General features: G+C 36.0%; 1 protein-coding gene across 3 annotated transcripts in view; it reads left to right on the plus strand.

The window, feature by feature from the left end:
- KIF18A (kinesin family member 18A) overlaps window positions 1-19,016 on the plus strand; it is an 84,070-nt gene that overhangs the window by 64,276 nt on the left and 778 nt on the right. For 2 of the 3 annotated variants that reach the window (XM_008269231.4, XM_002709207.5), the window contains exons 14-16: window positions 6,633-7,044; window positions 7,770-7,874; window positions 17,034-17,131. In XM_008269231.4, coding sequence (XP_008267453.1) covers window positions 6,633-7,044; window positions 7,770-7,874; window positions 17,034-17,131 — 615 coding nt within the window. Of the gene's footprint in view, window positions 1-6,632; window positions 7,045-7,769; window positions 7,875-16,966; window positions 17,132-19,016 lie in introns of all 3 variants that reach the window. The other variant, XR_011387869.1, reaches the window with a different exon arrangement.

Here is a 19,016-nt window from a genome sequence, read left to right on the forward strand (position 1 = left end):
CAAGATGGCCCAAGTCCTTGGGCCCCTGCATCCGCGTAGGAGGCCCAGAAGAAGCTCCTGGCTCCTGGCTTAGGATCGGCACAGCTCAGGCCATTACAGCCATCTGGGGAGTGAACCAGCAGATGAAAGACCCCTCCCTCCCTCCCTCCCTCTCTATCTCTGTCTGCCTCTCCTCTCTGTGTAACTCTGGCTTTCAAATAAATAAATAAATCTTTTTAAAAAATAGGAATTCAAGTCATTTTAATACATGCATATTATATTTATCTAGTCCCTCATAATAAACGTGTAGTTTGTATTTTTAGTAGCAACACTCCATTAAACATCTGTGTATTACTTATTGTCTAATTATTTCCTTCGGCTAACCTCCTAAAATGGAATATCTAGATCAAATCATTTGTATATTTTTAAAGCATTTGATATACATTATCAAATTAATGTCCTGAACTATTATAAATATATAGTCTACTATCATTTTCATATACTTTTTGTCTAATTATTCGTTCTGTTAATCACCTGTTTATTTCCTTTGTCTTATTTTGCTGTGGTATCATCTTAGTTTTTTTGTAGGAGTTTTTTCTCTAAGATTGATAGATACAAATATATATATGCATATATACATATATATATATATATATATAAAAAACATAGGTAAAGCTTCTTTACCTTTCCACATAATCCTGCTAACTAAAATCTTTGTGCTACTTCTAGAAGCCAAAGTTTATTTTCCATACCTTCTCTATAGCCTGGGACTGTCTCCTTCTTTGCTTACTCTCCTCCTTTAACTCACCTCAGCATAATAACTACACCTATCCTTTCTGAATAAAAATGTGTTATCCTCAAACCCCAGAGGGTTTCTGCTGCTGTGAGTCCATGAGAATTCAAACTACAGAAGGAAAGAGCCAGATTCCAACATTCCTGGAATTATTTGGATCAGAACTGTTGAATACTGGACAGGTCTTCAAATCTGAATAGTAGAGGTAGGAGAAAGGTGATCTCAAAAGAAGAGTGCCAAATTTGAGGGAAAATGAGGAACACCTGACAATGTTTCATGATGTCTTAGATTGTTGTCCATTTCTGTTGATGTATTTGTATAAAAGTAACATATAATACCTCTTCATCTCTGTTCCTTACTGTGAACTTCTTATCTTTGTTCCGTATGGAGATGTAGCTAATCACACTTATATTGTTATCTATTGTATGGATTTACTTCATTTTTTTTAAAGATTTATTTTATTTATTTTATTTATTTTAAAGAGTTATAAAGAGAGGTAGAGACAGAGAGAGAGGTCTTCCATCCACTGGTTCACTCCCCACATGGCCGGAGCTGCGCCAATCTGAAGCCAGGAGCCAGGAGCTTCTTCTGGGTCTCCCATGTGGGTACAGGGAACTTGGGCCATCTTGTACTGCTTTCCCAGGCCATAGCAGAGAGCTGGATTGGAAGAGGAGCAACCGGGATTAGAAACAGTGCCCATATGGGATGCAGGAGTTTCAAGCCAGGCATTAACCCACTGAGCCACAGTGCTGGCCCCCTACTTTATATTTTTTTATCTGATTATTTGATTGTAATACACTTCTCTCCATTGCTACTACCACTCTTTTTCAAGCTCTCATTATTTCTTGACAGAGCTGTTGCTAGATCCTTGTTACTATTTCTCTACACAGCAAGTAAATATGTCTTTTTCTTAAACATCAATCAAATTACATCATATTCATACTTGGAAATCCTCCTCAGGAAACCCTTTGTGCTTGGAGTAACTTTAAGCCCTTATTTTGACTGTAAATCCTAACATAGTTAATTGACCACTCTTTAGTGCTCCATTCTCTTATTTCTACTCTCCCTTTCACTCACTGGACTTCAGTTACACTAGCATCCTCTCTTATGGTTGAATTGAGTAAATTCATTGTTGACATTGTATACTTGCAATTTCTTCTGCCTTTTCCTCCAGTTCTTCATAGAACTGATTTCTCCATAGCCATTCAAGTCTCAGGTCACATATACCATGTCTAGAATTGGTTTCCATGGCCATCATAGTTAAAATCATCCCTCTTGTCTGTCATCTGTATTCCATTTTTCTGCTTCATATTTTTTTTTTTAGTTCATCATTGTTTTATTGTCATCTGCATTCCTCCCTCAAAAATGTGACTTCTTAATTGCAAGACAGCTTGAATTTGCAATGCCCACCAAGGCATGAGCATGGCAGAAATAAATGTTGGGTGAATGGACAGTAAATGACTTATATGTGTGTACAGTCTTCTTAGATTACTGGTCTTGCACTACAACTAACCAAAACCTTTTCTCTTTCATAAAAAGCAACATGCTTTTCTTCTGGATTTGGTTATTAATTTCAGCAACTTATATTCACCTACATCCCATGGATTATAACATTTCAGAGCAATAGAAATGCAGTTCACAAATCTTTTCTATTTCGCAAGACCTTGTCTTATAGCAATGCACTTTTTTTTTTTTTTTTTTTTTTTTTGACAGGCAGAGTGGACAGTGAGAGAGAGAGACAGAGAGAAAGGTCTTCCTTTGCCGTTGGTTAACCCTCTAATGGCCGCCACGGCCAGCGCGCTGCGGCCAGCGCACAGCGCTGATCCGATGGCAGGAGCCAGGTGCTTATCCTGGTCTCCCATGGGGTGCAGGGCCCAAGCACTTGGGCCATCCTCCACTGCACTCCCTGGCCACAGCAGAGAGTTGGCCTAGAAGAGGGGCAACTGGGAAAGAATCTGGTGCCCTGACTGGGACTAGAACGTGGTGTGCCGGCACCACAAGGCGGAGGATTAGCCTAGTGAGCCGCGGCGCCGGCCAACAGCAATGCACTTTTAACTTCCTTTCCCCTCCTGTGTAGTATCCTCATTGCTATGGTTTTACATTGACTCTTTATCTGTAGGGTGCTTTGTTCTGACAGCCTACAACTACATGATTCCTTTTCTTATTTTATGGGACCTTTCTAAAGGAATTATAATTTGCCTGCAGGTCCCTCCTTTATTACTTGTACACTGTGAGCCCAGAAATTATGAAATTTTGTTAGATAGTATTTTCCCAGGCTGAATCAAGGAAAACTGTACAACTACCCCAAGCTTACTGTTCTGGAAAGTTACTGAATCCCCTTTCTCTCTAATGGAAAATTACAGCAAATTTTTTATACACATAAATCTAGCATACCCAATAGTTCTCTCTCATCATTATAAACCCTATAATGCCTTAAACCGAACATTCTCCAGTTGCCATACCCACTTCAAATATTCTGTCATATAACTTAGCTAAAAATAGTTATGTTTTTAGATTCTAAGAATCATATTCAAAGTAAAATGCCTATTTTTATTGTGTTCTTTTAGTTTTAAGTAATAGAGTATGTCATTATCCCTTTACATTTATAGTGATAGTTGATTACTACTGAATTTTTATTTAAGCCTTTGAATCCTGCTTTTGCTGTTGTTAACTCCTGAATTTTTGTTAGCAATAAGTCAGTCTAAGTAGTCCTGAGTAGACCATCTACTCTCTGCCCTCTTGTTAGTATTTTTATCTGAATTTAATAATTCAGAGTATAAATTTAATAACTGAGAGGATAAAAAGAAAAGACCCTTTCAGATTCGTATTGTATACATTCTGTGTCTCTAACATCTCTCCTTCCAGGCCTAGTAAAACAACTGTATGTAAATCTACATTAACTACTGCATTTCCTTAATTTCTTCAGATTATTGTATTTTGCCAGAAGAGCAGAATTATAGTGAAAGATACATCTTATGACATTATTCCTTTTGCTGACAAACTGTTAATCTGATTATATCAAATTTGATATTGGGTATGTGTTTAGAGTATCCATGAGGACAGGTGGCTATTTCTTCAGTGTCTTGTGGGGAGGCCTTCATTTTCATGCTCTTTGTTAGCAGAAGGGAAAAGAGGTCCACCACATAAGTCTTTGCCCAGTTGTACCTCCAGAGATTATGCCCTCTAAATATGTACAAGAAAAATAGTGGCTTTGGATAATCCTTACCACCTGAGGTTTCATGTCCCATTGTATTCTAAGTGGGTGTTTAGAAAGTTAGCATTTGCAAATAACACATACATATGCCTATTTTAACATACCTTTTGTTTATATTTGCAATTTATGATAAGCCTTGATAAACTTGGTTTCTGACAACTGAAAGTAAGACATTTTTTAGAATTAACTGTGAGGTAGCTGTTGATATACTACTGGAAAATAAATTACAACTTTCCTTATGATAGTGTACTACTAACAGTTTGAAGCATATTTGAATTTGTAGAGCCTTTCTTTGAACCCTAAATTTTTTTCTAATCCTAGTAAATTCCCTGTCCATAAGCGAGTAGTATTCCTTTTGTTCTATGGGATGTTTATGTCCACACTGCTTAAGTGAGTTACCCAAGGTCACTCAATGAGTCGTTGATGGAGCCAGAAATAGAATCCAAGTCTCCTGACTCTCAATTCAGTTCTCTATCCTGGATATAGTTTTCTATCCTCTATACCTCTGCTGCCTCTCATGGGAAAAGAAGTTAATCTTCCAGCTATTAATAGCCACCAAATTGGTGATAGCAGCACAGTGGAGAAAAGTAACTGTCTTTACACTGCAGCATTAGTATAAAAATATCTGGTAATGGAAAATTTGACAAATGTCATGTTAAAGGGAGTGGAAAATTATTTTAAGATCTGGATCTCATTTATCTAGTTCTCAGAAAAGTAAAATTCCTTAGTAGAACAGGAATCATATTTTTCTTCCTGTTTTTAAATTGTATTTCCTAGAGGGTAATTGTCAACCTAGCCATAGCAGAGCCTATTGTCAACTAACATAATAAGAATAATACATGTACTACTGTTGGTGATTGTTTTAAGTGTATTTTTAACTTGTTTGATATTCTGAATTGCTTTATTAAAATACAATACACAACTTTATTCAATTTTCAGTGTTATTTAAGTTAGTTCTATATAATAAAGAAAATATAACAGTACTTGAAAATTTTACCTCATTGTCTAAAAGTGTAGACAGAAATGCACATATTACTTTCTTACATGCTACACTCCAAGCAAAGGCACATGTCAGGCTCCATGAAGTTCACCAGGGTAGAAAAAAGTTTATTAAGAAATAAAAGGTAAGTATTATCTGAAGTTACTAAAAATTTTTCTAGATACCATGTTTCTATCTAAGTATTGATTATCAAAGCAAAGTGCAACTGCTTAGGTGATTTTCTATACTCACTGGATGGAGGAAGAGATTAACATAGATTATAAAGATAAGGTTATAATGTTGAAAAGCTAAACTGACCTCTTCATTTTTGTTATTAAATCTAATTTTTGCAAACCTATGATGTGTATGTGTGTGTATAGCATATCAGCTGCAGTGTTTAACTCAGTATGTATGAAATCATAATAGATGAAGTTATTTTAGAAATCTGGTATTTTATTGTTATCACCCTTGTTAGTTTAGACTACTAGACTTACACTTAAAGGTTGAACATCCATAATCCAAAAAATCCAAAATCTGAAATATCCCCAGACTAACGACTTTTTGAATTATATACCATGAAGCTTTGCTTCATTCACAAAATTATTAAAAATTATTGTGTAAAATTATCTTCAGGCTATATGTATAAGTTATAAATGAAACAAATGAATTTCATGTTATATTTGAGTTATATCTCCAAAATATTTTGTTATGTACAATGATACTTCAAAAAGTATTTCATCAAAAATAACATTAGGGAGCTGGCATTGTGGAGCAGTAGGTTAAACCACTACCTGCAACTCTAGCAACCATATGGGTGCTGGTTTGAGTCCTGTCTTTTCCATTTATGATCCTGCACCCTACTAATGCTCCTGAGAAAGCAATAAGGATGGCCCAATTATCTGGGCCCCTACCACTCATGTGGGAGACATGGATGGAGTTCCAAACTCCCTGGCTTCAGCCTAGCACCACCTCTGCCATTATAGCCTTTTGGGGCGTGAACCAGCAGATGGAAGATCTCCTTCTCTCTCTGTTTCTCCTTCTCCTTCCATTTCTCTGTTCTGTCTTACAAACAAATAAATTTTAAAAAAATAAAGTTAGAAGTAAAGTTTATTTTGGTGTGGAAAAATTTGTAAATCCTTTTGTACAAATACATTGAGATAGTCTAAAAATCAAAACCAAAAAAAAAAATATATGAAACGCTTTTTTTTTCCAAGCATTTCCAATATGGGATTCTCACCCCATTATAATAAACTAGTAATTTTTTACAGTAGAACAAGTATTAAATCTCTGTGTATACAAATTTTAAATATTACTTTTTCTTAAGCCTACATCAAAACATGAAAGCTAGAAATTGCTTGTAGATTTTAATATAATTGATTAGAAATTTGTTTTTGTAATTATCCAATATATCAAAATAGCTATACTGGTATTAATATTGATGTTAGCAATTTACTATATTCTGTTTTAGAATCTCTTTATATATAATAAGTTTGTTATCTTTATTTGCCTTTTTTACCAAAAAAAACTCTTTTGTTTTCTTTTCCAACTTATTTTCATTCAGTTTTTTGGCAAAAAATAAGTACTCATTAGTGATGTTTTTTAAACTAATGAAGTTACTGGAAAACTTTGAGCAGCATTTTAATTACCTTTTTAATTTTATTGAACAGGTACATCTTCAAGTGATCCTAACCTGCTTAAAATTCCTCCACAAAAAAGAACTCGTAGAAGACTAATGTCTTCTCCCTTAAAAGTCAAACACACGGAAAAGTCTGCGCTGTCTGAAAGTATGCATCTCAATGATTCTCTCAGCCAAGAACTTCAACCTATTGTATATACTCCAGAAAACTGTAGAAAACCTTTTCAGAATCCATCTCCAGTAGCCTTAATAAAGCCATCATCACATACTGCGGGTTTTCAGGACATCAGCTCAAACAGAAACAGTGATAATTCTCTAAAACTGTTATGTGAAGAGGAAATTTTGAATTCTACATTTACTATATGTGAAGACACTAGGAGCTTGAAGAGTAAATTACCTGAACAAGAACCTCAACCAAACAACAATAAAAACATTTTACAAAGGTACAAAACAGAGATATTTTCCAGTTCTTTTTTGTTAACATAGCACTCAGACTAGTTTTCTTTCTTATTAGCTATATTTGAGGTGTATTTTATAGATCTAGTAGGCTGTCTGGATTACAAAACTGTATTTTACTTGTGTTAAATCTTTTTCTCTGAAGTATTCACTAACAATATTTTAAAATGTCAGAATGAATTTGATCTTTAGTCAGTTGACCCTCATTCAGCTAGGAGAGACCTTAAGATATATTCAATTTGTGCTTCATATTTCAAAGTTAGATAATCTATCATCAGAGGATTACCATGTTTATTTTTATTCATTAATATCTTCACTAAAGGAGATTCCAGTTCTACTGATGTTTATCAAACCTCAGCTTACTCTGTAATAGTCATGTGTTTAAGGTATGGTTGACCACATGTCATCCAAGCACACATTTCCTTCTCACTTTATTTACATAATGATACCCAATCTAAATATGAGGAGAAAAATACTTTCTTCACTTTCTGTCCTGCTGGGAATGCAGAAATCTCTTGATAGCAGCTCTACCTATGGTATGAAGAAGGAAAAAAAAATCCTTAGGGTAAGTTTGCAAAGTTCTATAGTATATAAGAATGTTTGTGTTTATCTATTAATATCAGATAGTTTTTTAGTGGAAGTGTATGCCCCTTTTTTCTCTATAGTATAAATCAAACTTATTCTGTTTTGGTTTTCACTATTTAATATGCAGGCTGGACCCTTCATTCTCAACTAAGCATTCTATGCCTCTACCAAGCGTGGTGCCATCCTACATGGCAATGACTGCTGCTGCCAAAAGGAAACGGAAATTAACAAGGTATGATTACACAGAAAGAAGTGTGGTAATTGTATTTATATAAGATCATCTTATACTTTGTTTTCAATAGCCCTTTTATTTCTTGTAATTAGACTCTCAGTTCATATTTAAGCAAACTCGTGATAAATTTATTTGAATGAGCCACTGAATTTATGTTACTGAAAGGGGATCTTGAAAAAGCCCAAGTATTCCGTTTGATATTTACGTAAGTATTCCATATTTCAGATTATTAAAAATAAACTGAGGAGGCTTCTGGCTTACAAAAATGTCACTTAATTTTAACATTTCTTCTAGTGAAAATGTTTACTTATTTGGTTATTTTTCTTTTTAAGCATTACTGAAAATCTTCCATCCCAGAATTATATTATTTGAATGGATTTTGATATATGACTAACGTATAATGAGTAAGGAAACTTCTATTTCTGACTATGGCAGCATAATTGTGTCAGATCAAACCACCCATGAAAAAAAGTTGTAAAAGCTGGATACAGAGGCCAGCGCTGTAGCACAGCAAGTTAAAGCCCCTTCCTCTAGTGCCAACATCCCATATGGGCTCTGGTTCTGGTCCCAGCTACTCCCCTTTCCAATCCAGTTCTCTGCTGTAGCCTAGAGAGGCAGTGGAAGATGGCCTAAGTCCTTGGGTCCTGCATCCAAGTGGGAGACCCTGAGGAAGTTCCTGGCTCCTGGCTTCAGATCAGTGCAGCTCCAGTCATTGTGGCCATCTCAGGAGTGAACTAGTGGATGGAAAACCTCACTCTCTCTCTCTCTCTCTCACTCTCTCTCTCTCTCTCTCTCTCTCACTCTATCTCTCTCTCTCTCTGCCTCTCTGTAACTCTGCCTTTCAAGTAAATAAATAAATCTTTAAAAAAAAAAAAAAAACCCCAGATACAGTAAAACTAACAGCCACTTAGGGCTTGGGAGAACAACCAAGGCCACAAGTGGTTGGAAGTGTAAAATTATAGAGAAAGGGGGGATGTGCTATAGAGAGCCAGACTTTCTCTCTTTTTTCCATTTAGCTTTTGCTGAATTAAGATATATGACAAAGAGGACAAACAGAAGATGGAAGTTAGAGCTATGATCAGTTTCACTGTGATAGGGAAACAAAATCATTCTGTGCAGTTTTTGCCCTCAAGGTATTCACTAAGTTCTAAACTCTAGAATAAGAGGCCAAGAAACCACACTGAAAGTAGTTAATAAGAGGGTAAAGTATTAAACAGAAAAATTAAAATTCAGAGACCACCATGGAAAAGTTTTATTTGAGATCTCTGAAGCTCAGTATACTCTAAGAGTAGGACCAACTGGAAATAGGTTGCTTCCTCAAAACCAGAAACAGACCTTGAACCAACTCAGCTGGATCAAGGTAATCAATCACTACTCTGCTTACTTGCCATAGAAAATCTAGTATCACTGAGAGACTATATTATGTGGATCCTTTATGATTTTTCATATATAGTACTTGGTATTTAAACAAATTAAGTATGCCAAGAGACAAGATAAATGACTAAAATCCAACTTTTCTAAAAAGTTAGAGAAGCAATGATTCATAAATTATGCAAATATTAGGTTATCAGAAGCTGAGAGTTTAACTGGTTAATTTCAAAATAAAATAAGATGGAAAGCTAGGAAATTTCATAGAGAATTAGCTTCTGTTAAAATGGATCTACTACAGACTGGCATTGTGGCATAATGGTCAAGCCTCTGGCTGCAATGCCAGCATCCCATATGAGTCATCAACTGCTCCACTTCCTATCCAGCTCTCTGCTGTTGAGCGCAAGAAAGCAGTGGAGGATGACCCAAGTGGTTGGGCCCTGTATCCATGTGGGAGACCCTGATGAAGCTCCTGGCTCCTGGCTTTGGCCTGGCCCGGCCCCAGTTGTTGTGATTATTTGGGGAGTGAACCAGCAGATGGAAGATTTCTCTGTCTCTGTATCTCCCTCCCTATGTAAACTTGCTTTTCAAAAATAAAAAATAAATGTTTTTTTAAAAAAAAAATTAAATGGACTGGGGCCGATGCCATGGCTCACTTGGTTAATCCTTCACCTGCGGCACCGGCATCCCATATGGGCACTGGGTTCTAGTCCTGGCTGCTCCTCTTCCAGTCCAGCTCTCTGCTGTGGCCCGGGAGGGCAGTGGAGGATGGCCCAAGTGCTTGGGCCCCTGCATCCGCATGGGAGACCAGGAGGAAGCACCTGGCTCCTGCCTTTGGATCAGTGCAGTGCTAGCCATGGCAGCCATTTGGGGAGTGAACCAATGGAAGGAAGACCTTTCTCTCTGTCTCTCTCTCTCTCACTGTCTAGCTCTATCTGTCAAATAAATAAAAATAAAATAAAATAAAATAAAATGTACCATTTGAATGTTCTAGATCTGAAAAGAGAATTTACTGAAATTAAGAACTCAATAAAAAGTAGAACTAAATAGACATTTCTCAAAAAAAAGTTATACTTCTGGCCAACAGGAACATAAAAAATGCTCTGTATCACTGACCATCATGGAAATTCACATGAAAACCACAATGAGAAATCACCTTGCTCTAATTAGATGGACTGTTAATCAAAAACACAAAAGTTAATTCTCATAAGGATATGGCAAAAGGGAAACCTTGCACACTGCTGCTGAGTATACAAATTACTGCAGCCACTGTAGAAAACAGTATAGAAGCTCCTCAAAAATCTAAAAGTACCATATGATCCAGCAAATTCTACTATTGGGCATGTATAAAAGGAACTGAAGAGACATCTGCACCCCATGTTCATTACAACACTATTCACAATAGCCAAGAAATGAAAACAACCAGATGTCCATCTTCTGGTAAATAGATAATACAAATGTACTATAACAGAATACTACTCAGCCATAAAAAAGGATTTTAAAAAATCTTATCATTTGTAGTAACATCAATGAAACTGGAAGTCATTATGTTAGGTGATTAAATAAGCCAAGCACAGAAAAACTAGTACCATATAATCTCACTCATCTGTGGAGAATTAATCCCATAGAAGTTATAAAATTTAATGATGGTTACCAAAATCTGAGAATGGGAGATGATGGGAGGAATGGGGAAACGTTGATTAAGAAGTACTGTGTTATTGCTAGATCAGAGTAAGAAGCTCTAGTGTTATGTTGCACAGTAGGGTGACTATCACTAGTGATAATGTAATATTCATATTTCTTAAAAATATTTTAAAATCTGGGAGAAAAAGTTTTTCATGTTTTCCTCATTGAAAGCATTTAATATTTAAGGAGCTATGTTTCCTCTACTGGGCATTACACAATGTATGCATGTATGGAAAGGTCACATGATACCCCATAAATATGTACAATTTGTATGTGTCATTTAAAAGAAAAACACAATTATAAATAAGTTTTAAGAGAAGAATTCAGTAAATCGATCTAACAGATTAGTCATAGCAAAAAGTTTTAATGGATTAAAGGTACATTGATAGAAAAATATTCAACTTGATGTACAAAAAAATTAAAAATGGAAAATAAAAGAGTGAATATAAATATATTAGAAAGAGTTAAAAAGGGGAGAGTCTGGAATACATGTATTGGGTCTCAGAAAGAAACAAGAGAAAGAATGGGGAGAAACAGTTTTTCAAGAGAAAATGACTCCTAATTTCTGAAACTGACAGATGAATCACAGATTTGAAAAGTGCTGTAAACCACAAGCAGGGTAATACAAAGAGAAATAAGCCAGTTACACAATAATAATTTAAAAACAAAGAAAATGGAAAAATCTTAAGTACACCGAGTCATATAAGATGCAGTGTATTATATGTTCTTTGGATTCTACAAATTGAGTGCCGAGACAAAAAATACTAAATAAATATAAAATGAATCTGACTTGCTCTGAGTATAAGAAGTGTAGGACCTTAAGACACCACTTTTAAAATGTTTTTCACTATGGATCTATTATCTATATCTTTATTATCTATTATCATCTAGGCTAGAGGAAATAAATTTACAAATAGCCTAATTATCCGTGCTTCATAGAGGGTCTTCTCATAGATGAATTTAAGATACATCCTTGCCCCTCCAAAACAAATTACAGCAGAGCCTAAGAATGTGCATATTTAAATTCATGGATTGCTTTTTCCTGAATGTGTCTAACTATGCATGACATTTAAAAACATGCACTGTAGTATCCTCTTAGTCATGATTTCACTTTCTGCAGATTCACTTACCTGTGGTTAACCAAGGTTCAAAAATATTGAATGGAAAGTGGCAAAAATAATCAATGAATTTTAAATTATGAGCTGTTCTGAGTAATGTGTTGAAATCTCATGTTTTCTGACTCCATCCCACAACATGGATCATTCCTTTTTCCAGTGTATATGTATGTGCACTATATATTTTCTGTATATGCTGTCTGCTCATTAGCTACTTAGTAGTTGACTCAGTTATCAGATCAGCTGTCTCAGTATTACAGTACTTGTGTCCCAGTAACCTTTATTTTAGTTAATAATGGCCCCAAAGCACAATATTAGTGACACTGATTATTTGGATGTGCCAAAGAAAAGCCATAAAAATATATTACTATGTAGGGTTTGTTACTGTCTCCATTTCAGGCAATCACAGGGGTCTTACAACATATCCCCAGCAGAAAAGAAAGAACTAATATATTTTTGCTAGGGCACAAATTTGAATTGTGCAATCAGTCTGACATGGCAGTCAGTCAACTTGTGAGTGAGCCTACCTAACTACCATCATCTGTTATATCCATTTTGTCACCAATTTACATTGTACCAGTTTTGTCAGTTCTTTCCACTAATTGATGTTAATGGAATTTTCTTGTCCTTCAGTAGTAATGCACTCTGTTGTATTTACTAAGATGTGGCAAAAGGTTATACCTAAGAATAGTTTTAAGATATAAGCATAGTCATTAAATCACATGATTTTTCAAGAAATATCCAGGTATGTGAATTATGTATTTAGTAGACTGGTTTTAGTAGAGTTAAAGGGCTTGCTTCCACATGAGTAACTAAGATTGTGAAATATTAAAGAACATGTAAAGAAAATGCTTGATTTCTCATAGCCTATTACTCTATTACATTCCCTCTGGTACCAATAATTAGATCCTGCCATTAACTAAGGTTAAAAGAGATTAATGCCAGAAATGTACATGGTCACTTTTTTTTTTAATCTTCCTTTTCCCCAATTAAAGCTACATGGGCTTGAGAGTAATAAACTCTGGTATTTTCCACCTAGCAGCTTTATACCTATTTAAATGTGTATATATTCTATCATTTTTAAAAATTAAGAAAAAAGCCATTTCTGGAGTATAGTTTTTCTTTCTCAAAAGAGTCCAAATGCACTGCATATTACAAAACCTACCAAAATACTGGATTTTGAATCTTTTTTTTTAAAGATTTATTTTATTTATTTGAAAATCAGAGTTACACAGAGAAAGGAGAGGCAGAGAGAGAGAGGTCTTCCGTCCAATACTCCCCAGATGGCTGCAACGGCCAGAGCTGCACCAATCCGAAGCCAGGAGCTAGGAGCTGCTTCTGGGTCTCCCACGTGGGTGCAGGGACCCAAGGACTTGGGCCATCTTGTACTGATTTCCCAGGCCATTGCAGAGAGCTGGATTGGAAGAGGAGCAGCCAGGACTAGAACCGGCATCCATATGGGATGCCAGCGCTTCAGGCCAGGGCTTTAACCCACTGCGCCACAGTACCGGCCCCTGGATTTTGAATCTTAACAATTTGTTTAGTAGCAGACTTTGGATTAAGTGAATCAGCCTACCAACTATACAAATACATATGTTAGCTTTTATTTATAAATTATGTTAATCAGAGTTTGGAATGTTTGTCTTGTATTTGGTTAGTTGACTGGTTGGTTTTTTCATTTGTTTAAGAAATAATGCCTAAAAATGTCTCAGACTGCCATATCTTTTTTGTTTTGAAATATGTCTAATGATCCCAACTAGAAATCACTTCTACTAGAAGAATATAAATTGCACTACCTTTATTGTGTAGAAAATTCCACTTATGTGGGGGAGCAAATGTTAATTTTCAGCTTTGTTAATACTTAGAAAAATAATAGGGAGATTACTGATGCCATAAACAGGAGTGTCAATTGGTAAAGTCAACAACAGGAGTCACTGTGCACTTACTCCTCATGTAGGATCTCTGTCATTAATGTGCTGTGCATTGAGATTTAATGCTATAACGAGTACTCAAATAATATATTTCACTTTGTGTTTCTATGGGGGTGCAAACTGTTGAAATCTTTACTTAATGCATACTAAACTGATCCTCTGTAAAAAAAAAAAAAAAAAAAAAAAAAAAAAAAAGAATAGAAACTATCAACTCCCAACTTGACTCTCACTGGGATTAAACATGACAATAGGTCTGCTCTGATTTCATCATCATTAAAAAAAATCATCTATTATTTTTCACTTTATGTTTCTGTGTGGGAGCAAACTGTTGAAATCCTTACTTAATGTATACTAAGCTGATCTTCTGTATATTAAGATAATCGAAAATGAATCTTGATGTGAATGGAAGGGGAGAGGGAGTGGGAAAGGGGAGGGTTGTGGGTGGGAGGGACGGTATGGGGGGGAAGCCATAGTAATCCATTATTCGTACTTTGGAAACGTATATTCATTAAATAAAAGTTAAAAAAAAAAAAAATAAAAAAAAAAAAAATACTTAGAAAAATATATTTGGCTTATAACTACAAGAGTTGTTGGATCTCATCTTTTTTTTTTTTTTTTTTTTTTTTTTATTTTATTTTTTTTGACAGGCAGAGTGGACAGTGAGAGAGAGAGACAGAGAGAAAGGTCTTCCTTTGCCGTTGGTTCACCCTCCAATGGCCGCCGCGGCCGGCGCGCTGCGGCCGGCGCACCGCGCTGATCCGATGGCAGGAGCCAGGAGCCAGGTGCTTTTCCTGGTCTCCCATGGGGTGCAGGGCCCAAGCACCTGGGCCATCCTCCACTGCACTCCCTGGCCACAGCAGAAGGCTGGCCTGGAAGAGGGGCAACCGGGACAGAATCCGGCGCCCCGACCGGGACTAGGACCCGGTGTGCCGGCGCCGCTAGGCGGAGGATTAGCCTAGTGAGCCGCGGCGCCGGCCGGATCTCATCTTAATATAGTCCTTCACATAATATGAATTTGTGCCCATATAAATTTTGCCTTTATTTTATAATCTAACTTCTAAATTCTAAACATTTAACAGTAGACTGCTTTAATTAAATCCTAAAAATATTTGGGTATGTTTGACTTACATATAACTATGCAACATATTTTATTAGACTTGGATTTCATTCCTAGAAATATGAATTTTAATCAAATAGGCTTATTCCAAAGACTGAATTTAAAATAAGAGCATGGTATAAGAAGTGGGGCCGGCGCTGTGGTGCAGTGGGTTAAAGCCCTGGCCTAAAGCGCCAGCATCCCATATGGGCACCGGTTCTAGTCCCAGCTGCTCCTCTTCTGAACCAGCTCTCTGCCATGGCCTGGAAAGCATAGAAGATGGCCCAGGTCCTTGGGCCCCTGAACCCATGTGGGAGACCCAGAAGCACCTCCTGGCTCCTGGCTTCAGTTGGTACAACTCCGGCCTTTGCAGCCATCTGGGGAGTGAACCAGTGGATGGGAGACCTCTCTGTCTCTACCTCTCTCTATAACTCTGATTTTCAAATATATAAATAAATCTTTTAAAAAACATAAGATTCTAGAACTAACCAAAGTGAAAAATCACACTATAAAATAAAAAAGACAACTTTAAGATAAATGATATGGAAAATGGCATTGCTCTTTTACTTAAATAAAATCACCAAATGATGACTTTAAAAAAGAATTTCTGCCATGGATCACTAGTAGATATATATAATATAAAAAATGTTTAGTATTCAAAACAATTATAGTAACTTATTTACCACCTGTTAGGAATGGGTAATTTCTATAGTTGAATTTGTTTACTTTTATAGCACCAGCACTTCCTTTCTAACCATTTTGGATAAATGTGATTTGCATTCTTGGACAGAGGAGGTATAAACAACAAAATTATTTCTCTCAAGGGCTCTAGAAATGGACCTACCTCAATTGAGTTGTTTTCCCCTGCATACATTGTGCTCATGTGTGTTTGCAGTGAGCATGCCACTAACCCATCTTTTCCCTGTTCTATACACATACTCCTGTACCAATTTAAAACATGGTTGGGATCACCAGAAGACCAAGTTGTTGCCTTTAAAGGAAAACCCCCAATTGTTAACCCAACTGATAAGCAAATTAGCATCAGTTTATATTATGATGTATAGTCTCTATGAGCCAGATTTTCTGTAAAATTAGCTTAGTTAAATTAGTTTGGAAGGAGGATGGTCTTCCCCAATGAACCCTGGATCCTTTCTAGAACAAGGAAGGATTGCTATAATTGAAGGTTCTGATCAAATTCATCACATCTTGAAGATCTGTAGCTCCTTGAAATTTGAAAACCTGTGGCACTTTTTTTAATTCTACCATATTAATTCATGTATTTGTCTCGTGTTTTCCTTGTCCTCACTTGATGTTTGTGGTATAGCTTAGCAGGACAGAAATTATTTGTGCCTTACTGGTTTGCATATCCTATAACACAGATCTATTATGGGTATTCAGTATTATGCTAACTCAAATTGAGTTAGAAATTTGACACTTAATGTGAGATATATTTTTTAAAGACAAATGAAAGTAGATCATTCTTTTTCATTTCAGTCTCTGTAATTGTAATAATTAGAGATTGTCAGTCTATTACCATGTTTTGATTTAAAGACAAACTCCCCAAATAATCTCAGTTGTTTATATTCCCAGATTGGGGTTCTTGGTCCAAATTTGTTCAAGATACTAGCTTTGCACATCTTGTGATTATATGTTACTGATTTCTATACTTTGAATATAAGTGCTCACTTATATTCCAGCAGAGCACCCTAGAAATATTCTGCAGTCAGAATTGTTACTCACACTTACAATCATAATGTGCAATTGGAATAAACATTAAAGTCACAAACAGCTAAATTTCTGTCGGCCAAAAATGTGTTTAGTAGCTCCAATTACTTCTGTAGGATTTCACAGCTTCACATTTCTGTATTTGATTTCTTCTATCATTGCTGCATGTAGAACAGAAATTAGAACTTAGAGATGAAAAAAATACTTAAAAAATTTTCTCCTCAATATCTGCATCAAGTATTCCATCAGCTGCTGAAGAAAACCATGGATTTGCCAAACGTGTTCGATCAGATAATTCAAGTGATAAACATTTACAAGAACACAGAACAACCACAGGTATGTTTATTTGGTAATTTAATCTTAATGATATGATTACCTATCATAGATATAGTAGATTACTCTTTTTATACTGTTTTCATAGGAATCTCTTTATATACTACTTATCACCTTTATTGTATGGTAAAACAAGTGTAATAATCTTGTTAAAAATAAAGCTATTTATAAGTTATTAATTAAGTATAAGTTACAGATAAATTATATCCACCTGAAATGTTTCTCTTAGCCTATTATTTTTAATTTAGCTTCTTAGTCATTTGTGTAATTACTACACAAGCTCCGCTCTCTGCACAGTTACAATCATATTATTATAATTCCCATTGGCAAAGTGAAAAAGATGCAACTTGAGGTGACTACATTCCCTCAACTGCATATAATTGTCAAATTAGAAACTTCAAAGAGCTAGGTTAAAAGATTACAGATTATTAAGGATAATTGAACACTTGGAAAGTTATTAAGTTTTAAGGGAAGATAACATTGTATATTAGAACATCCAAATAAAATTGCTACACACACCAGAAATGCCTAGAATAGTGAAGGTTGAGACTGCCTTTTTTAGATTATGTTTCCCTGAATTCTCCAATTATCAATGTACAAATGATAAAGTAAAAGAATATCAGTGGGAAAGATGGCAACAGCTGTTGACTGAGCAGTTAGAGAAATAAGAAATAGTGTCAAGAGGAGGTGGGCATTTAGTCCAGCAATTAAGGAACTCCCACCCCACTTGAGAGTGCTGGATTCATTGACTAGCTCCAGCTTCAGTCTCTAGTTTCCTACCAATGCAGAATCCAGGAGGCAGCAGTAATTATTTAAGCTTATCAGTTTCTGCCACCCTGGCAGAAGACCTGATTGAGTTCCTGGCTCCCAGCTTTGTCCTCTTCAGCCCAGCCCCAGGCATTGTAGCCATTCAGAGTTCAGAGAGTGAACTAGCAGAGAGAAGCATATTTCTCTCTCTGTCCCTCTCTCCCTCTCTCCCTCTCTCCCTCTTAAACAAAAATTGGAGGGAGGGAGGGAGGAAGGAGGAAAGGAATTAGAGTTAGGGAATATATATATGGAATATATATATATATTTCTCCTCTAAAATTAAAACCTAATGTGACCAATGAAATGTACAACCAATTAAGTGCTCTCAAAAGAAGTCAGTGGCCCTAGATTTTACAGTAGTGTTGAGTGGAAGATTGTTTTAAAGACTGATAAAGAATCAGAGTAGGCATAGACCAAAACATCTGAAAGGGATTTTACATTTTGACACAGCAGCTTGAGACACTGGCATACTGTATCATAAGTGCTAGTTTGTGTTTCAGCTGCTCTACTTTCAATCCAGCTTCCTTCTGGTGCACCTGGGAAGACAGCATATGATAGTCCAAGTAGTTGGGTCCCTGCCACTCAGGCGGGAGACATAGATGGAGTTCCTGGCTCCTAGTTTCAGCCTGGCCTTGGCTATTGCAGCTATTTGGGGAGTGAATCAACTGACAGAAGATCTCTGTCCCTCGTCCCTCTATCATTCTCCCTTTCAAATAAATAAATATTTAAAAAGAACAAGAAGAAAAAGGAAAAGAAACATTTGAAAGGTGGCAGTGAAAGCAAAAAGGGCTATAGGACTAGGATCAGCCTTCTAGGAAGTACTGATAACCTTTTCTTAGAATATGGACATTTAAAAGCCCTGGTGAAATAATCAAAGAATGAGAAAATTAAGAAAACAATAAAGCAACAAATGCTTGTAAAAATAGTCTTCTGTTAGAAGGAAAGTGAATCTGCAGTTTATTCAGTGACTTTTGATACCTCTGTATGTGCAGTTGCTCACTGAATCTTCAACTTGCAACATAGAGAAATGGATTTGGCAAGCAGTTTTACAGCAAAGGTGTTAATATTTCTTTGTTAAATT

This window comes from Oryctolagus cuniculus, chromosome 1 (genome assembly GCF_964237555.1).
Source record: "Oryctolagus cuniculus chromosome 1, mOryCun1.1, whole genome shotgun sequence".
Lineage (NCBI taxonomy): Eukaryota > Metazoa > Chordata > Mammalia > Lagomorpha > Leporidae > Oryctolagus > Oryctolagus cuniculus.